Source organism: Populus euphratica, unplaced genomic scaffold (assembly GCF_000495115.2).
Source record: "Populus euphratica unplaced genomic scaffold, PopEup_1.0 scaffold24.1, whole genome shotgun sequence".
NCBI lineage: Eukaryota > Viridiplantae > Streptophyta > Magnoliopsida > Malpighiales > Salicaceae > Populus > Populus euphratica.
This window is the reverse complement of record NW_011499893.1, coordinates 577,038-594,409: the sequence shown is the minus strand read 5'-3', so window position 1 is coordinate 594,409 and position 17,372 is coordinate 577,038. Positions and strand designations below refer to the sequence as shown.

The window sequence follows — 17,372 nt, the reverse complement described above, 5'->3', positions numbered from 1 at the left end:
TAAAAAAAAAAAAAAAAAGTAGTGATATCTTGCTGCTGAATATATCTTGGTTGGTGAGTGAGATGAGACAAGTTGTCAAGTTGATATGATTAATTTCTTAATGCAAGTTGTTAAGCTTTGCTTAAAGGGTTAATGAGTTTTAAGCTTTCGATGCCCATTGGTTCTCAACTCTAGATGATAAGACCACAATCATCGAAACAAAGCCACCAAAGATGGTATACGAGTTTATCACGACTTGGTTTCATAGTAAATCCATCAGTCCATGTAACATCACGATTAATTAACGAGTATTTATCATTTTTTATTTTTTTCGAAAAAAATAATTATTTCTATTTTTAAAAAATAGATGAAAACCATATAAAATAAAAAAGATCGCACTGAAACATGGCAGGACGTTCATGGGGGTAGGTGGGTAGCATTTCGCAAGGTACACCTAATGGCTTGAAGCCCTATTACCCTGAGAAAATGGACCCATTGGGCCCAGATATAGAACAGGCTAGGTGCTAGCCCATGTAAAATAAGAAAATTATTATTATTTTTTCGTAAGGAAATAATAAAATGATTTTTTTTTAATGAAAATAGCTGAATATTTGATGATAAAAACATCTTTTCATATCGCACATGACAAATTCAATGATTAAAACAATCTTTTGATCCCAAGAACATTGCATTGTTTTGACGAAATTCACATAAAAGCAACCAGTGTCAAAGACCATGCACTTGAAGATCTCTATCACGAACACTCGAATGAAGTAGCATCAATAAATTTTACTGGACATCATGCCTAGTTCTTGCCTGAAAGACGAAGACCAATCCCTTCAAATTCCATTCCTGCTAGTCGATCAAGACATTCACACGTTTCTGGGGCAAGGTAGTTCTTCCATTCACCAACAGCACCAAGCCTGAAAAATGCACTAATAGGCACCTCCATTTCATACCCTCTCACCATCCTTGTTAGCCTCCAGGTCCTTGTGCCTCTCCAAGCTACATCTCCATGCCACTTCACCAATCTCACCTTCATTGTTAAAAGACCCTTCAAGAAAGGAAGCCAGCCTTTTCACCTGTGCTATGGGATCCCTTTTGAGCTCTTCATATTGCAATAACATATCTAACGAGGCATTTTTATTGCTCTCTTCCCAATACTGTAAAACAAGGTCATGAAATGGTCCAAAACCATGAACTCCCTTGCAAACGCTCACCACTGCTTTCTCCAATGAAAATGGAGGCTAATTAGGCCTCAGGATTTATTGAGAAATGCCACACTGATACCGACGTATCTTTCGGGTTTCGACTAATGTATACTATTTCGCGCTCAGAATTTTTGATCGAATCTGGCTGAAAAGTACTATAAGGAAAATGAGTGTCAAATGATCGAGTCCGACAGAAAACTATTATGGTGATGAGAGTGAGATAATCTAGGAGACCTGACAGATCAGGCTGTAAATCATTACGGTACAACTTGCCTTCCAAATGTTGGACACAATCACGAAGATTGGTCCTAACTAGGGATCCTCTGCCCCCTCGCCATCTCCTTAGGATGCTGTCTCATGATGCGATGACCAAGGGCTTCGACTCATGTAGTCCCACTTTTTATGGAGGGTGTCAAGATAGCATCATCTCTGCGTGCTTCAAAGTGGGAATGAATGGCCATTGTAGAATCAACAAGCTGATGACGGGACCAAAATCCATCAATTTGGTAAAGATCAAGAACTTCCCAGAATATTTATCTCGGGAGCCCATCATGCTCTCCGAGACAATTGAATCTGTAGTGACCATGACACAAAGTTGACTCAAGATATACAGTCCCCTGGGTAGCATGGGCTCAACTTATCTTCTGTTCTCTTTGAATGTTTTTTTTTGTTTATGCTGCTCCTGTCCCTTTATACAAGAAAAAGAGAAAAAATCCAAAGCCATCCCTTACCACGTTGATTGTTTTCAAGCAATTTTATACTTCAATACGCTTCTATTCACAAGAAAACAAGAGGCTAATGACAATTTTTGTTCAGGAATAGTTGATAACATTAAGTTAATCCTTAGCGGCAGAAGGAATACTCTTTTTAATCATCAGGCTAGCATGTAGGTTCTCAATGAGTTCTCCAACAGATGTATCAATCGCCCAAAAATTTCCCAACAGGAGATCCTGAGAACCTGTGCTCTCCACATAAATCAGAAGCTAGTTACAATCACCATGGGCAAACCCTAAAACACCATTTAATCAGAAGCTAGTTACAATCACCATGGGCAGACCCTAAAACATCATTTACTTTGAACAAGACAGAGAAGACACAGCTTACGCAAGGGGGCTTCATTTCCCAATGATGGCGTGCAATGTGCATGCAGCAACAACCTCACATTAAATTTAAAAGAGACAAAACAAGAAAAGCATAATGCAAGAATACATAGTGAGATGGTGGCTAGAAGGAACAATGGAAGATCTCAAACTTTTACATTAGGAAAAGAAAGGCATCGAGCCTTTGCTTCCACCCTTCATGCTCTAAAGGCCTCACACTCCATTCACTTTTGTAAAAATAAACAAAAGTAGAAGTGTTTTAGTATTATATACAATATACAACAAGACACTACGACTCCATTCTCTGTACAAACAACTCTGAAAAAAAACTTCACCAGATTACATTGGGCTGGGCCTTTTTCCCTTCACACCAACATAATTCTTCCTCATTCACTCCACTCCATTCACAAATGTCCGAACAAAGTTCAAAGGTTCCTTTAGCCAAAACCTGCAAAACAATATTTCCACAGACAAGTTCACGTGAGCTAGCATGCTACGCTGAAGAATTTTACATTAATTCATTAGTCAAAAGGACCATGGACCGTAACGCACACGAACTCTTGAGTCAAGGGTTTTGTCCTAACTCTAGTAATGTCGGTTTTTCGTTTGTCAAGGGTTTTGTCCTAACTCTAGTAATGTTGGTTTTTCGTTTGAAAATTATTTTTTAAAAAAAATTAAATTTTTAGTTATTTTTTCTTTATTTCAAATTATATATATATATATATATATATATTCGAATTATTTTGATTCACTAATATAAAAAAAAATTAAAAATATTATTTCCACTGCGGGATCCTACACTGCAAAAATTGCAAAGCACCATGCCGACACCACTCTTGTCATGGCTCAAAACACAACCTTCGGAATATGAAAACATATTTTGTTTTCCCGATGAAGCACGGGCTCAAAAGTCAAAAACCAAAACCCCTCAAGAGAAAAAGAGAAGAGCAGTTAGCAATTTCTAAATTATAAAATTTGACATTTGCAGACTTTTTGAACAGCTTCATTTACAACAACAAAGTTGTAAGAGCACAGGACATTCAAGTTCCTTAGCCTTTTTTTTTTTGAAACAAAAAGAAGAAAAAACACAAAATTTCTCACTAATTGAATTTAAACAGGTCATAAATGATAAAATATTTCCACCTGGGTTCAAAAGTATACTTTTAAATTTTCTATCTTCTTTGCAGTATAGGATATCAACTAAAAGTTTTCCTTACAATTAACCAGGGGAGAAAACCCGCTAAGCACCTAAGCAAATGCCTAAACTGTTATTTCATTTATTAATTTTGCATTTCTTGATTTCTTCAGATCAACATGAGAGAGAGAACCACAACCAAAATGCAGGTCTTAAATCTGCTTCAACCTTCTCTTTAGGCCTTGAATCTCCCAATTTTTTCTTGAGAATTTAAGCCTGCCTTGACTACTACAGGAAAGCAAACCAAAACCCATAATTACACCCTAGGTCCACAGAGAAAACGTGCCCTCTAAACTATCGTGAGCCAAGTCCCCACAAACTTAATGAGGAATCGATTCTTTTCTTGAAATAGCACTCTTCTAGCATGATCCTTTGCCCTTTGCGTTAGCTATAATTTATAAGCATAATTGCACATAGGTCAGCTGTGACATCAAAATTGCAAACCGGTATCTCTCTATCACTCTAAATATATAAAAGTAAAAGGACTACAAAGCTAGTAGAATAATTACATAAGCTAATACCTGAAGAACAATATATTATAACCAGCAAAAGTCATACTTCCTATAACCAACATGTCGAGAATCAATTGGTTACAAATAAAGAAACAAAAGACATGGTTTCACAATCTAATTGATTTTAAAGCAACACAAGTTATAATTGCCTTCTATTTTTCAATTAGTGGGAAAACTATGGTACCATAATCACCTTTTCTAGTATAATCAGAAACCAGACAAGAAAAAATAAAAATCCGACTACGGACCGACCTCAGCCTTATTCGTGGTAGGGGTTGATTTTTAAATGATTTTGATTATAAAATACACTTAAATAATATCTTTTTATTTTTTATTTTAGTACATTTGATTTGAAAATATAAAAAAATTAAAACAAAAACTAAAAAAATTTTTTTTTTTTTTTCAAATATACTTTTAAAAATCAAACAGGCTCTAAACCCATTTGGGACTGAGATTGGAAATGTGAAATGCATCAAGAGGATGCTTTTTCAATCAACATCGATTTCAATTGTAATGTCAAACACGCACTCATGGACTGCTGGCCAAAGTCTAAAAAGCAAAAAAAGAAGGCAATACGATAGCAAGTAATTATTCTGCACTGCTTACTTTACTCACCTTTGCTCACTCTTTTTTCAATCCTTGAAAATCACATCATCTGCAATTTCCATCAATGGCTGCAAGCAATCAGGAGCAAATTTTCTTGCAAAAAAATAAGAGTAACTTGAATTAGACAGTCTCAATCTATGCACCAAATTTGGTGAAACCTCTTCTGCTTGATACAGATGAGGGTGTGCATCAAAGCAATCAGTCCAATTAACATTTGTTAATGTGTACTGACTGCATCCTGTAGGATCCTTCATTGATAAAAGTGTTGGAAAGTAGTGTTCTTCAGGGTAACAGGACTCTATATTCAAGCAAGGCAGCTTGAACTTTCTCCACAACTTTCTATCCTTGAGTACAAGAAAAGCATGCCTTTTTGCAAGCACAAAAAACTGAGACCCAACCCTAAATTTCTCAAATGGAATTTCTGGGAGCATAATGTTCTCCCCTCTAGCATTGTATCTATCAGGTAAGTTCGGATCTTGGGAGAGAATTTCAATGAAACTTTTATGATGAGATTGAGCTGTGAAAGCTTCCAAAATGTTGTGGCCAAAAAGGGTATTGTACATGTATTGAAATGAATGGAGAGGGACACAGTGTTGAGAAACAAGAGCAAAGTAAAGATTAAAAGGGTCATCGAGAATGGCTCTAGCTAGAAGTCTTTTTTCAGCAGAGATTAAAGAAGGAGTGCCCCTTTCTGTTTTCTTGCCGGGAATGAACTGGTCCTTGAAAATCCCATCTGGGTTTGAGACTTTACTAAATGGATCTGCATGCACATAGATGTTGTAAAGATTGTTGTAGCCCTCGAAAAAACGCTCCCATAGAGGAGCAAAAGAGAGATCAGAGTTTGTAAGGAAAAGAAAGGCTATTTTAGGAGTGGGGTTCTTAGTGGATAGGTGGGAGGTAGTTGTGCAAGGCCTAAGGGCTTTCTTGAAAAGAGCAAGATCATCAAGTTCATCTAAAGGGAGGTTTTGAGGGTTTTGGAGAGGAAGGATTTGAGGGGAGAAGAGGTAGATGAGGGAAAACGAAAGCAAGAGTGAAAAGGAGTAGATGATTGGAGAGGACAACATGGTATGTGTTTTTTTGTGTGGTTTAGTTTCCAAGTAGTTCACTAAGGATTCTGTCTGTGTTGATGCTATTTTTTGAGTTTTGCTTGAAGACATTGGAGCAGGAAGATGGGGTTGAGCTCTTGAAGGGAAGAAGGAGATAAAGATAAAATGTGTTAAAAGTGAAAAAAAAAAAATGATAATGGGAAGAGATTAGAGTTCGTGGCTTCAGTGGATTACTGCTGATAAGATGCGGATATCAAACGATTCATGAAGTGTACCAAAAGACAGAAGGGGAAGAGATTAGTCTAGCAATGTTAGAAATTTGATGGTGATAGTACTGTTTTGCAATGTGAATCACTCATGTTTTCTAAATATTTTATTTAAAAAAACTTTTTTGCTTTATATAAAAAATAAAATTTCAAAAATTATTATTTTAATATATTTCATGTAAAAAAAACAATATTCAAATATTTGCAAGATATTTGAGATATCCATGGCTATTTTTCTTTATTGAGGGAAGGGCTAGGAAAGGAACAGTGAGGTGGGAAGGCTATTTATGGCAGGGACTGTTTCAGTCTTTTCAGTTGTGAAGACAGCAAGGGGTGGGACAGGGGATTCTTGTGCAGTCATTCACAGGGAACTTTTTCTCTTGGGCAAACCTGAATAATCCCCCCAGACTATATAATCAGTTTTATTTTTTCAGGATCTTTTTTGTATTGATTTAATTCTCAAATTAAATTTATTGAATTTATCAATAAAATCTTTTTTTATCTATTTTTAAAACTCTTCGTCCAAATAATATTCTTTTTTATACACAAAACAACTTATAACTAACATGGGCCTGTTGTGTTATGGGCCCAAGAAAGTGCCCCCTTTCATGCTCCCTTCGGATACAGGATCCTTGCCATTGAGCCGGAAAGCCTTGGAGCGTAATTATTTTGATTGAAATTATTTTTTAAAGTAATTTTTATAAAAATATATTAAAATATTTTTTTTATTTTTTAAAAGTTATTTTTAAAATCAACATATTAAAATAATTATTATTAAAAATACAGATTAAGACGCATTTCCAAACACTCCTTTCATTTCTTTTTTCGGATCTTGCGTCTCAATCAATATTTTATGTTTTTTCTTTACATTATTTTTTAAAAATTTTTAAATTGTTTTGATATTAAAAAACTTATAGAAAATAGAAAGAACTTTTAAAAAAATAGAAAATTAGTATAAGGACAAGAAAAGCGTAACGAAGACCTTAACTAAAAGTTCATGAATTTGCTGGTGTGAATTATAGTTTCCCTGCGCAGATGCTGTGAAACATCATGTAACCACGGACAGAATACTTGACTGGCAAGATCCCTCATTCTCTCCTATTTTTTTATACATTGAATGAAAACAAGAAATATCCTTGGTGATATTCTATCCCTAGATGGGTTTCTTGCACAGAAACTTCAATTTCTCTCTGAAGCTTCCGAGACATTTGTGTGAATGCTAGTGATGTTGACAGCAACATGAATGGTCTCTTCGAAGCAGAACACTCATGCAGGATCAGATGCCATTTGATAATGGCAGATATAGTTGTCGTCAACAACGGAAGCAGACCCAGATGGATAAGAATCAAGATCCAAGTCTTGAACCTGGATCCGTGGGAAGTTAGGCGCTGTTCGGCCATTTTGTTTGTTCAACATCGCAGAGCTAGGGTTTATGGTGCGACGATACCCCAAATTTTAAGAAAGTTTACAGTTTAGCCCTGAATTCTTGAAAAATCTTAATTATACGGTCGCCCACATTAAAAGTTCTAATTCCACCTCTGACAAGATGATTTTCTAGTTTCTAGCCTTCTGATGCATGCCCATGGCATCTCAATATTAAAAGCTTAGATAGTATAGTCTTTTTGTTTTTATATTTTAAAAGAATTTTTAAAAATAAATAATTTTTTTATTTTAAATTATTTTTTTATATTTTCAAATTATTTTAATGCCCTAATGCTAACAAAAATAAATTTTAAAAAATAAAAATATTTATTTTGACATATTTAAAAAACACATTTTGAAAATCTAAAATTTCAGAAATATGATCACATGCATGTCACAATAAAGAGTCATGTTTTTCTTATGGTATATTTATAATTGCATGAGGATTTGATTTTAGATTCTTCTATAAGATTTAGCAAGCTACTACTATATTGATTTGTGCTCTACAGTGGGTTAATATCATTTAAAAAAAATATTTGATATATAAAAAATATTTTAAGCATCTTGAGTTAAACATACCAAACTCAAGTGCCTTAAATATAAAAAACATGTCAAGTTTAATTTACTTGTGCCTGTCACCCAAATAATCTGGGTCTTGCTTGGTTGTGGCACTCAAGTAAATATGAGTCCAGCATAATTTTATGAATTTAAAAATAATAAAATAGTACTAAAATACCAAAATATCCCTAATGATTATAGAAATTACATAAAAAACAATGCAAAACAAAAAAAATATCCTCATATAAAAAGCTTATTTTTTTAATTTTTTTTCAAGGCTAAAAGTGTATTTTAAGCTAACAATATATGAGATGTCAAAATACTCTAAGCAAAATATTTTAATTTTATCAACCTCAAAGATGAAATAGAATTTTATAATGCAAATAGTCATCAGAAAGACTACCATACTCCAAATGAATGTTTAATACCAATAAGCATATAAAAAATAATGAAATACCCCATAACTAAAGTTTTAATTTTCTCAAGCAAAAAGCAAAATGATAATTTAATTTTATGTGAAAAAGATAACATTAGCCTCGTTTCATGCTTTCAAAACTTAAAAAATTTACTGTGCAAGTCTATAGTGTACTGTGTCTTGACCCACAATAAACTTACACGAAGTTTGGATCTGATAGTCATGTTAAATCCATGTTTAGGTTTAATACCGAACATGGTTATCAGCTTGTGTGTTTGCTAGAACCAAGGTGTTTGTGTTTGACAATCCATATCAAATATAAGCAAACAATAAGCAAACAAACAAACAAAGGATAATTGTATACTTTAGCTGTCAAGAAAAGGAGAACAAAATACAATCAATCGATCACCACATGGCACTTCAATTATAGATGTCTATATATGCTGCACCATGTGTGAGAGGACACATATGCACATCTAGTTATACAATGAATGACTAGATTGTATGTCTGCACGCGTTGCATCATGTGTAAATGAACATGTCTACAAATATAATTATATAATAAATAACTAGATTTAGCCATCAAAAAGCATTTGACGTGCCACTTTAATAGTGTGGGTATTGCTTACTCATTGAGACACGTTAAACATGCATTCAAGTAATGTTTTGATTATAAAAAAAAAAACTTATAATTCTCTTAATTATACACTATAACCATGTAAATTTAATTGTTGCAATTTCTATATAGAGTAACACTAAAACCATATCATTTTGTTTTCTTTATGATGGAAGGCTAACGGGAATTTGTGAATCAAAAATTTCTGTTGCTTTTGAAATAATACTTGGGTTAACCCAACTTGTGGTTCCAAATTATTTAGAAAAAAATTATGAATTCGAACACAGTGCTGTGTTCGAATAGTGTGTATACATGCATGTTAAAAGTCTCTAAATCTTGTTTGAATTATATGGTTGGAAAGCAGTTTTTTTTTTAAATAATTGTTTACATGTTTTTAGAATGTTTTAATGTATTAATATTAAAAATAAATTTTAAAAAATAAAAAAATATTATTTTAATATATTTCAAATAAAGATAACTTTAAGAAGCAACATACTCTAAATAAAAACAAGGATTTTTCAAATCCATGTTTATTCCATCTAACGGGGGGTAATGAATCATCCTCGTGTATTATTTCTTTAAGTGGAAATGTGCATTTACAATGGATGAGTTTTCCCTCCTCTTTTAAAAACTCTTATCATGAAGAAGAAATCCACTTCAATGTTCATAAAACTCTTTTATTATTATTTTTAATAAAATCTCATAAATAAAATTATGAATCTTCTTCTTCTATAAAAATATTATTATTATTTTTAATAAAATTATTAACTTATAGATAAATTTCTTCAATTTTTCTCTTTTTAAAAATGAATTTATGTATTACAAATTTTATTATTATTAAAGGTTCTTCTTAAAACTTAACTATAGTTAGATTGAATTAATTGTCAAATAATTTAATAACATGTTTAAGAAGTTGATAACATCAAACTTAAGTAATTCAACACGTTAAATTTACGACTTAATTACTGTACAAGACCTAGATGAGTTAACCTCAATAATTTTTATTAAAAAATATTATTCTTATTTAAAAATATTAAAATTAAATCATTTTAGATAGATATATCTCATAAAAGTTGTTTGGACAATGTTTAGTAATTTTTTCTTGTACAACATTTAGATAACCTTTATTATTGCTACTATTATTTAGATTTAAAGCATTATGAATTGGAGCAGTATAATGGTAGCTCAATCCTTACTACAAAGAGTTGCAAGGGCAGCAAGGAAGTGGTGGAGTTATCTTTTTATTATGATGTATTTTGACATTGAAGAGATGATTGAATAGAAAATGATCACTTCAAGTTTTGGTGAGCTGCCCTTGACGTGAGCCAGGTCCGCGACCCCACGTGAGGACACTTAGCGCTTGAGTTGCCTGCCTTTGCATGGGGTCAAACCTGAGCACTACATGGCATTAAGACTGACTTGTCCTTACCCTGGATGTAAGCCACGTCTGCACCCCCCAAGTGGGAATACCTGGCGTTTAGGTTGCCTGCTTTTATGCTAGGCAGACATGCTCACCGTGTGGGGAGACCTAGTGCTTGGGTTGCCTTGCCTCTGCGCCAGGTCAAACTCGATATGACGCTGAGACCGGCTTACCCCGTGCCCATGGTTAATTGATTTTGCGTCATAACTTAATTTTTATGGCTTCTTTGTCAGGACCTAAGGCTATTGGGTCTTGGGTTTTTTAATATAATTATTTTTATTATAGTTAAAAGTATTAATATCAAACATATTGTAATTTGTGTACTAAATATTATTTGTTCAATTGTAATAAAAATGATAATATTTATATCCCAAATAATAATATTATTGATACTAATACTTTGAATTATAATAAAAATTATAATATTCAGAACACAAATAATACTATTTTTCATAATAATAATTTCAATTATAACAATAAAAAAAATTATACTCGACTAAAAATACTTGTAACACAAATAATAATATTTTTAGTGGCAATACTTTCAATGATAATAAAAATAATAATATATGTACCACGAATAATAACATTTTTTATATTAATACTTTGAACTACAATAAAAATAAATATTGACACTTTTAATTATAATAAAAATAAAAATATTTGTACTGTAAATAATAATATTTTTAATATTCATGCTTTGAACTATTGTAGAAATATTAATATTTATAACACAAATAATAGTATTTTTAATATTATTACCTTCAATTATAATAAAAATAATAATATTTTTGACTATCGGGTTGCCCTACCTTTGCACCGGGTTAGACTCGAATGCCATGTGTGGCTAGGGTTTGCTTGCCTTGCCCTAGACGGGAGCTAGTCACGCGCCCCCACGCGGGGACATTTGGCGCCTGGGCCACTTGTCCTTTTGCTAGATGAGACCTGAGCACCATGTGACGCTGGGGCTGACTTGTCCTTGTCTTGGGTGTGAGCTAAGTCCAGGCCCCATGTGGGGATACATAGACCTTGGGTTGCCTACTTTTGCACTGGGCAAACGTGCGCGCCACTTGAAATTGGCTTGCCAAGGACTTTTAGCGAGACGTGCGCGCCACGTATACACTGTGGCTAGCTTGCCAGGAGCATTCAGCAAGACCCGCGCACCACGTGGTGAAACTGGCGCTTAGGCTACTCTACCTATGCGCTTGCATCAGAATCCAATGGTAATGAGCCGTTGTCAGAGAAACCCAATTCGCTTGGGTTCTGGGTTAGGGCATAATGATAATGGATCCTACGTTGGATTCAATATGATTATTTCAGCACAGGATCAAATGGCAATGAATTCTAATAAAAAATATTATTATTTTTATTATAACTTGAGGTATTGACATAAAAAATACTATTATTTATGTTATATTCATTATTAAAATTTTTAATATAATTATTTATATTACAAATATCATTATTTTTATTATAATTCTAAATATTCATATCAAAAGTAGTATTTTTATGTTATAAATATTATTATTACTATTATAATTAATATTATTAATAAATTTTAAATTTTATATTATAAATTTTTATAATATTTTTTATGAAAATAAAAAATAAATCCATCGGCCAGCACGCCATGCAACTAGTAATGACTAGACAAACACGCTTTTAGCCAATTTTAGGTTAACAACCATCACAAGGTGTGGACATGATCATTGACCCAAAGTCACCATATACCCGAGAAAACCTTCAAGAGAATTCTAGATCCTTCTATGTCCACCTCCTCTCAGTCCCTTTTAACCCCCAAAATCAAAGAATAAGAAACAATTTAGGAATCCTCAATAACGACAATAATAATATATTTCTACTATCTACCCCTCCCACCAATCAAATCTCCACCGTCCATTCTTTCTTTCCCTTAAATACACAGATCTGACAAACGCTCAACCCCTCTGTCTGTCTCGCCGTCTCTCTTGTTGCTCTCCTGATAAAATAATCTAACCATCTGTACGTTATTTTTTCTTCCAAAAGTTTCAATCTTTATAGTTTTTCTAGTTTCTCGATCTTAATTTTGCATCTGGGTTGTTTTTATTTCTCGCATAGATTCGATCTTTACAGAGTCTTAGCTTCTTGGCCTCGATTCTGCATGTGGGAACTTGTTATTATTTTAGGAAGATTCAATCGTTATAGTACTATTGGATTCTCGATCTTGATTTTGATTCTGGGTACTTGTTATTTTTTCAAAAAAGTTTCCTTTCTTGCTATTTTGTCCAGATTCTTGATTTTTGTGTGTGTTTTTGTCACATTGATCTTGATGGCTTTTGTTGGTCATGCAGGATTTTAATTGATATAAAAAAATGTTTGGGAGAGCACCAAAGAAAAGCGACAACACCAAGTACTATGAGGTTCTTGGAGTCTCAAAGAGTGCTTCACAGGATGATCTAAAGAAGGCTTATAGGAAAGCAGCAATCAAGAACCATCCTGACAAGGGCGGTGATCCTGAAAAGGTATATCTTTTCTATTAAATTGACTTGAAGGGTTGCTTGTGGTTATATTCGGGTGGTTTTGGTTCCTGTTGACTGTGAGTTTTAATTTGGTCAGATTGACAGCAGATCAACCGTCTTGGTAGGTCATTATGGTTGTAGACAATGCTTATATGAAATTGGGTTGTGGTTTTCTTTATAATCTATTGTTCTTAGGCTTATAAAGCACTTAATCTTTGGACAGTTTGATATTAGCCAGTAGCTGTTTCTAATGGAATTTGTGTGAAGCATTAACAAATCATTTATAACGTTGAAGTATAACTTGGAGAGTGCTGTTATTTGATTTTTTGTTTTCAAATCATTGTAATTGTACCTGTGCCTTGTAGTTCAAGGAGTTGGCACAAGCATATGAGGTTCTGAGTGACCCTGAGAAACGTGAGATATATGATCAGTATGGAGAGGATGCCCTCAAGGAAGGAATGGGCGGGGGCGGAGGCGGCGGCCATGATCCGTTTGATATCTTCCAATCATTCTTTGGTGGTGGTAATCCGTTCGGTGGTAAGTTTTCTGACTAATAATTTGGTTTGAATCACAAGAGCTTGCTAAAGTTGGAAAAACTTTTTGATCACATTGGACCTAAACAAATTCTTTTGTCTAGGTGGTGGTAGCAGCAGAGGCCGAAGGCAAAGGCGGGGCGAGGATGTGATCCACCCCCTTAAAGTTTCTTTTGAAGACCTTTATAATGGCACATCCAAGAAGCTTTCTCTTTCACGCAATGTAATCTGCTCCAAGTGCAAGGGGTTAGTGTGTGCATAGACTGCGCTGCATGTTGTGGCATGCTGAGCATTTTTCTCTCTTTTTCTATTTTTTTTTCTGTGCGTTTTGCAGCTGACATTGGTTGTTTCATGTGAAATTTCGCAGTAAAGGTTCCAAGTCCGGAGCATCATCAAAATGTGCTGGTTGCCAGGGTTCTGGAATGAAGGTCTCCATAAGACACCTTGGTCCTTCTATGATCCAGCAAATGCAGCATCCCTGCAATGAATGCAAGGGTACGGGCGAGACAATTAATGATAAGGACCGTTGCCCTCAATGCAAGGGTGAAAAGGTTGCTCAGGAGAAAAAAGTTTTGGAAGTAGTTGTTGAGAAGGGCATGCAAAATGGGCAGAGGATAACGTTCCCTGGAGAAGCTGATGAGGCAGTAAGTTGCACCACTCTTGAATGGATGCTTTTGTTGTTTTTGATTAATATCCTTTACTACCCTGCCCGAGTGCGTGCCATTTTCATTGTTCTGTGTTTTATGTGCAGCCTGATACTGTTACAGGGGACATCGTCTTCGTCCTACAGCAAAAGGATCACCCTAAGTTTAAGAGAAAGGGTGATGACCTATTTGTTGAGCACACCCTATCTCTTACTGAGGCACTCTGTGGCTTCCATTTCGTCTTGACCCATTTGGATGGAAGGCAGCTCCTGATAAAATCTCAACCTGGGGAAGTAGTCAAGCCTGGTGAGTGCCATAACACATCCATGTTTTCTTTGTCGTTAGTACTAGATTTGGCAATCGAGAATTCATCGCAGGTGATAACATGATACTGATGTGGACAATGTCTCTGCATTTCTGAACTCTTTTTCCTTGCACAAGACAGACAGACAACCCTTTCACTGTCTTTATTTTATTTTATTTTTTCAAATGGAAAACATCCTTTTGCTAGATCTGCATCGAACTCACTAACTAAATTTCTGGATTTTCTGTCTCTCCAATTCCTGGATTTTTTGGGTGAATTTATTTGTAGTATTGGCTAAAGAGTGTTGCAGGGCTAGTCCTATTTTTATTGATCATCAGAACATTTTAAGATTTGAGCTTTTATGTGATTTTGTTCCTTAAAGTTGGGATTCTAATTGTTAATAGCTGGTAATTTATGGTTCTCCTGTTTGGTTTTGTCCCAGATCAATTCAAGGCTATAAATGATGAAGGAATGCCAATGTACCAAAGGCCATTTATGAGAGGGAAGCTCTACATTCATTTCAGTGTTGATTTCCCAGATTCCCTGTCCGCTGACCAGTGCAAGGCCTTGGAGGCTGCTCTTCCTCCACGAGCCTCTGTTCAGCTGACTGACATGGAGCTTGATGAATGTGAGGAAACTACTTTACATGATGTGAACATCGAGGAGGAGATGAGAAGGAAACAGCAGCAACAGGCCCAAGAAGCCTATGATGAAGATGATGATATGCATGGTGGTGCCCAGAGGGTACAGTGTGCTCAGCAATAATCACTGAAATAGGGATGCCAGTGGGTGAGGAGAACTGAATGTGATTTGACAACAAATTATTTAGACAATTATTTATAGACTACCTAGTTTCTTGTATGAATATTTATGTTCGCAGAGTGGTAATTGCGTGGTGTTTGAACCTTTGAAAGAACTCCAAGAACAGGTACTTGAATTTCGAATATATAGCTTGCCATCTATTTTGTTTTTGGATCGGCCATATGTAACTTCGAATGCAACTATTGGAACGTGGATACGTAGTTATGGTTCGATCTAATCGTCACTTTACTTTTGTCTTTGAGGGGGTCCGTTTATTTTTATATGTTTTTTTTTATTGTTTAGATATGTTAATATTAAAAATAAATTTTAAAAAATAAAATAAATTATTTTATTATATTTTTGAATGAAAAAATACATTGTCAAGTAATCTCGGTTTTTTAATTTTTGTTTCTGAAGAATTTTTTGAAAATTGTTAGTTTTTTAATTTTTTAAAATTATTTTGATTGGTTAAAAATTAAAAAAAAAAATATTTCAATGTATTTTTAAATAAAATAAATATTTTAAAAAACATCATATATTATTAGTAGCTACATGATTAAATATTTTTATTTTTTATAAAAAATTTTACATTATTACAAAAAAATAAAAAAATTTATATTATTTTAAAATATTTTTGTAGTTCAAAAAAATATAACTAATTAAAAAGAATTTATCTATAAATCGAATAAACAAAGAATTATAAAAGCTAATAAATAAATAAAAAATTATTAATAATATCTAAAAAAATATATTAAACTAATTTTATAAAATAAAAATAAAATAAAAAATAAAATGTAAGGCTATACATGTTAAAATTATCATTAAAAAATAAGTATTTTTTATTTTTAAAAACATAGTTTATTTATAAAAGATAAAAATAAAATTATAGTGAACCAAATTTTTTTTGAAAATTAGGTTTTATTTATTTTTTAGGTTTTTAATTTTATAATTGATCACATTACTTTATTTTTTAATTATATTTTTTAAAATTATATTTTTATAGTAATTATAACATATTTAAACACTTTTTAAATGCTTTAGATTTGACTATTATGTAAGCAACAAATGACATATTGTCTTGATATCAAGGTAAAGAATATATTGCTTATTTTATCTATATTATGATCATTGTGGTTTTCATAAAATCAAAACTTATACTTTTTTGATCTAAAAATGTTTTAAAACGTATTTATAACAAAAATTTTTTATAAAACACTCTACAAACCATGATAAACTTAGTCATGGCATCAAAAAACTCCAAAATCAAACTTAACCCAAAACAAAAAATTAATCTGAGTTTGTATCTTGTTTTTTAATGAACTTTTAAGATATAAAAACATTTAACATAAATTTTTCATATTAAATGAAATAATTCAACACAAATATTTTATTTTGATGGTTTAAATCAATATCAACGACAAGTTTTTTCTTTATTGTTAGAATTCATCGATCCCTTTCTCTTCTCTTTCAATCAAGAATCAAAAAATAATAAAAATATATTTTTATATCAAAATGAAATTCAAATAATTTTGAGGGACCATAATTATATATTTTATATGATCGTTTAAGTTGAAGAACTAAAATGAATGTTTCAAAACTTATAATATGTCATTTACTTTGCTGCATTTTTTATTTTAATCCCTTTTTTTAATTCTATTTTTTATAAGAATTTAAAATTAATTGCTATTTGAATAAGACTTAACCATTTAAAAACAAAGTTTAAAAACTAAACTAAAAAAATAAAATTTTACATGTAACAAATACACAGTAAAAAAATAAAATATGCAAGTAATAAACAGGTAAATCGCTTGACGGGTCACCTCACGCCCCCACTGTATTCTTCACTTGCGGGTCTCCTTTGTCGCCGCTTTCCTTGACCTATTCGTTTAGGATACTTACTAGCATTCATCCTTGGTGATTTGCGATAGCCGCCGTGGCTAGGCCTGTTGTTTCAGTTGGTTGTTAGCATTGAGGCGCTGTTGTATGCTTGTGGAAAAATAATCCACACTGAAAAAAAACAGGACATTGAAATTTGTTTGTGAAAGGATAATGATCGCTAAGAATGCCATGAGAGTGACAGAAACGTTAACAACTAAAACTCCACAACTTGAATACTATCAAACAATCTGCAGGTTGTTCCTAAAGGTTGTCCGACCATACTTGTCTATCTCTTTGTTTTCCCCCCTCTTAAACTCTTTATCCCCTCCCTCTCATCTGTGTGTGTGTGTGTGTGTGTGTGTGTGTGT

At 33.1% G+C, this 17,372-nt stretch overlaps 2 protein-coding genes and 1 long non-coding RNA gene across 4 annotated transcripts; 1 reads left to right on the top strand and 2 right to left on the bottom strand.

Moving 5' to 3' along the window:
* Window positions 1–2,424: 2,424 nt before the first annotated feature.
* On the bottom strand, window positions 2,425–5,962 carry LOC105131558 (uncharacterized). The gene is made up of 2 exons (XM_011034591.1): window positions 4,613–5,962; window positions 2,425–2,738 (listed from the first exon to the last, which is right to left on the bottom strand). The coding sequence occupies exon 1, from the start codon at window positions 5,758–5,760 to the stop codon at window positions 4,630–4,632; it is 1,131 nt and encodes a 376-aa protein (XP_011032893.1). The 5' UTR covers window positions 5,761–5,962; the 3' UTR covers window positions 2,425–2,738; window positions 4,613–4,629.
* A 6,239-nt stretch (window positions 5,963–12,201) lies between these two features.
* On the bottom strand, window positions 12,202–12,525 carry LOC105131556 (uncharacterized). Its single transcript, XR_843457.1, has 2 exons — window positions 12,442–12,525; window positions 12,202–12,347 (listed from the first exon to the last, which is right to left on the bottom strand). It is a non-coding gene; the product is annotated as an uncharacterized LOC105131556 (long non-coding RNA).
* LOC105131557 (dnaJ protein homolog) lies at window positions 12,257–15,266 on the top strand. 2 transcript variants are annotated; one of them, XM_011034589.1, is made up of 7 exons: window positions 12,257–12,347; window positions 12,677–12,847; window positions 13,210–13,381; window positions 13,482–13,623; window positions 13,745–14,021; window positions 14,129–14,327; window positions 14,768–15,266. In XM_011034589.1, exons 2-7 carry the CDS (start codon window positions 12,698–12,700, stop codon window positions 15,088–15,090), a joined length of 1,263 nt encoding a protein of 420 aa, XP_011032891.1. In that variant the 5' UTR covers window positions 12,257–12,347; window positions 12,677–12,697; the 3' UTR covers window positions 15,091–15,266. The 2 variants fall into 2 exon arrangements, with proteins under 2 accessions (XP_011032891.1, XP_011032892.1); XM_011034590.1 differs by lacking the exon at window positions 12,257–12,347 and adding an exon at window positions 12,474–12,565.
* Window positions 15,267–17,372: the final 2,106 nt, after the last annotated feature.

Excerpts from the sequence above, each read along its gene's own strand:
- LOC105131558 (XM_011034591.1), bottom strand. The coding sequence starts at position 5,760 with ATGTCTTCAAGCAAAACTCAAAAAATAGCATCAACACAGACAGAATCC.
- LOC105131557 (XM_011034589.1), top strand. The coding sequence starts at position 12,698 with ATGTTTGGGAGAGCACCAAAGAAAAGCGACAACACCAAGTACTATGAG. Across the intron at positions 12,848-13,209 it reads AGGGCGGTGATCCTGAAAAG|TTCAAGGAGTTGGCACAAGC; the intron begins GTATATCTTTTC and ends TGTGCCTTGTAG. Across the intron at positions 13,624-13,744 it reads ATCTGCTCCAAGTGCAAGGG|TAAAGGTTCCAAGTCCGGAG; the intron begins GTTAGTGTGTGC and ends GAAATTTCGCAG.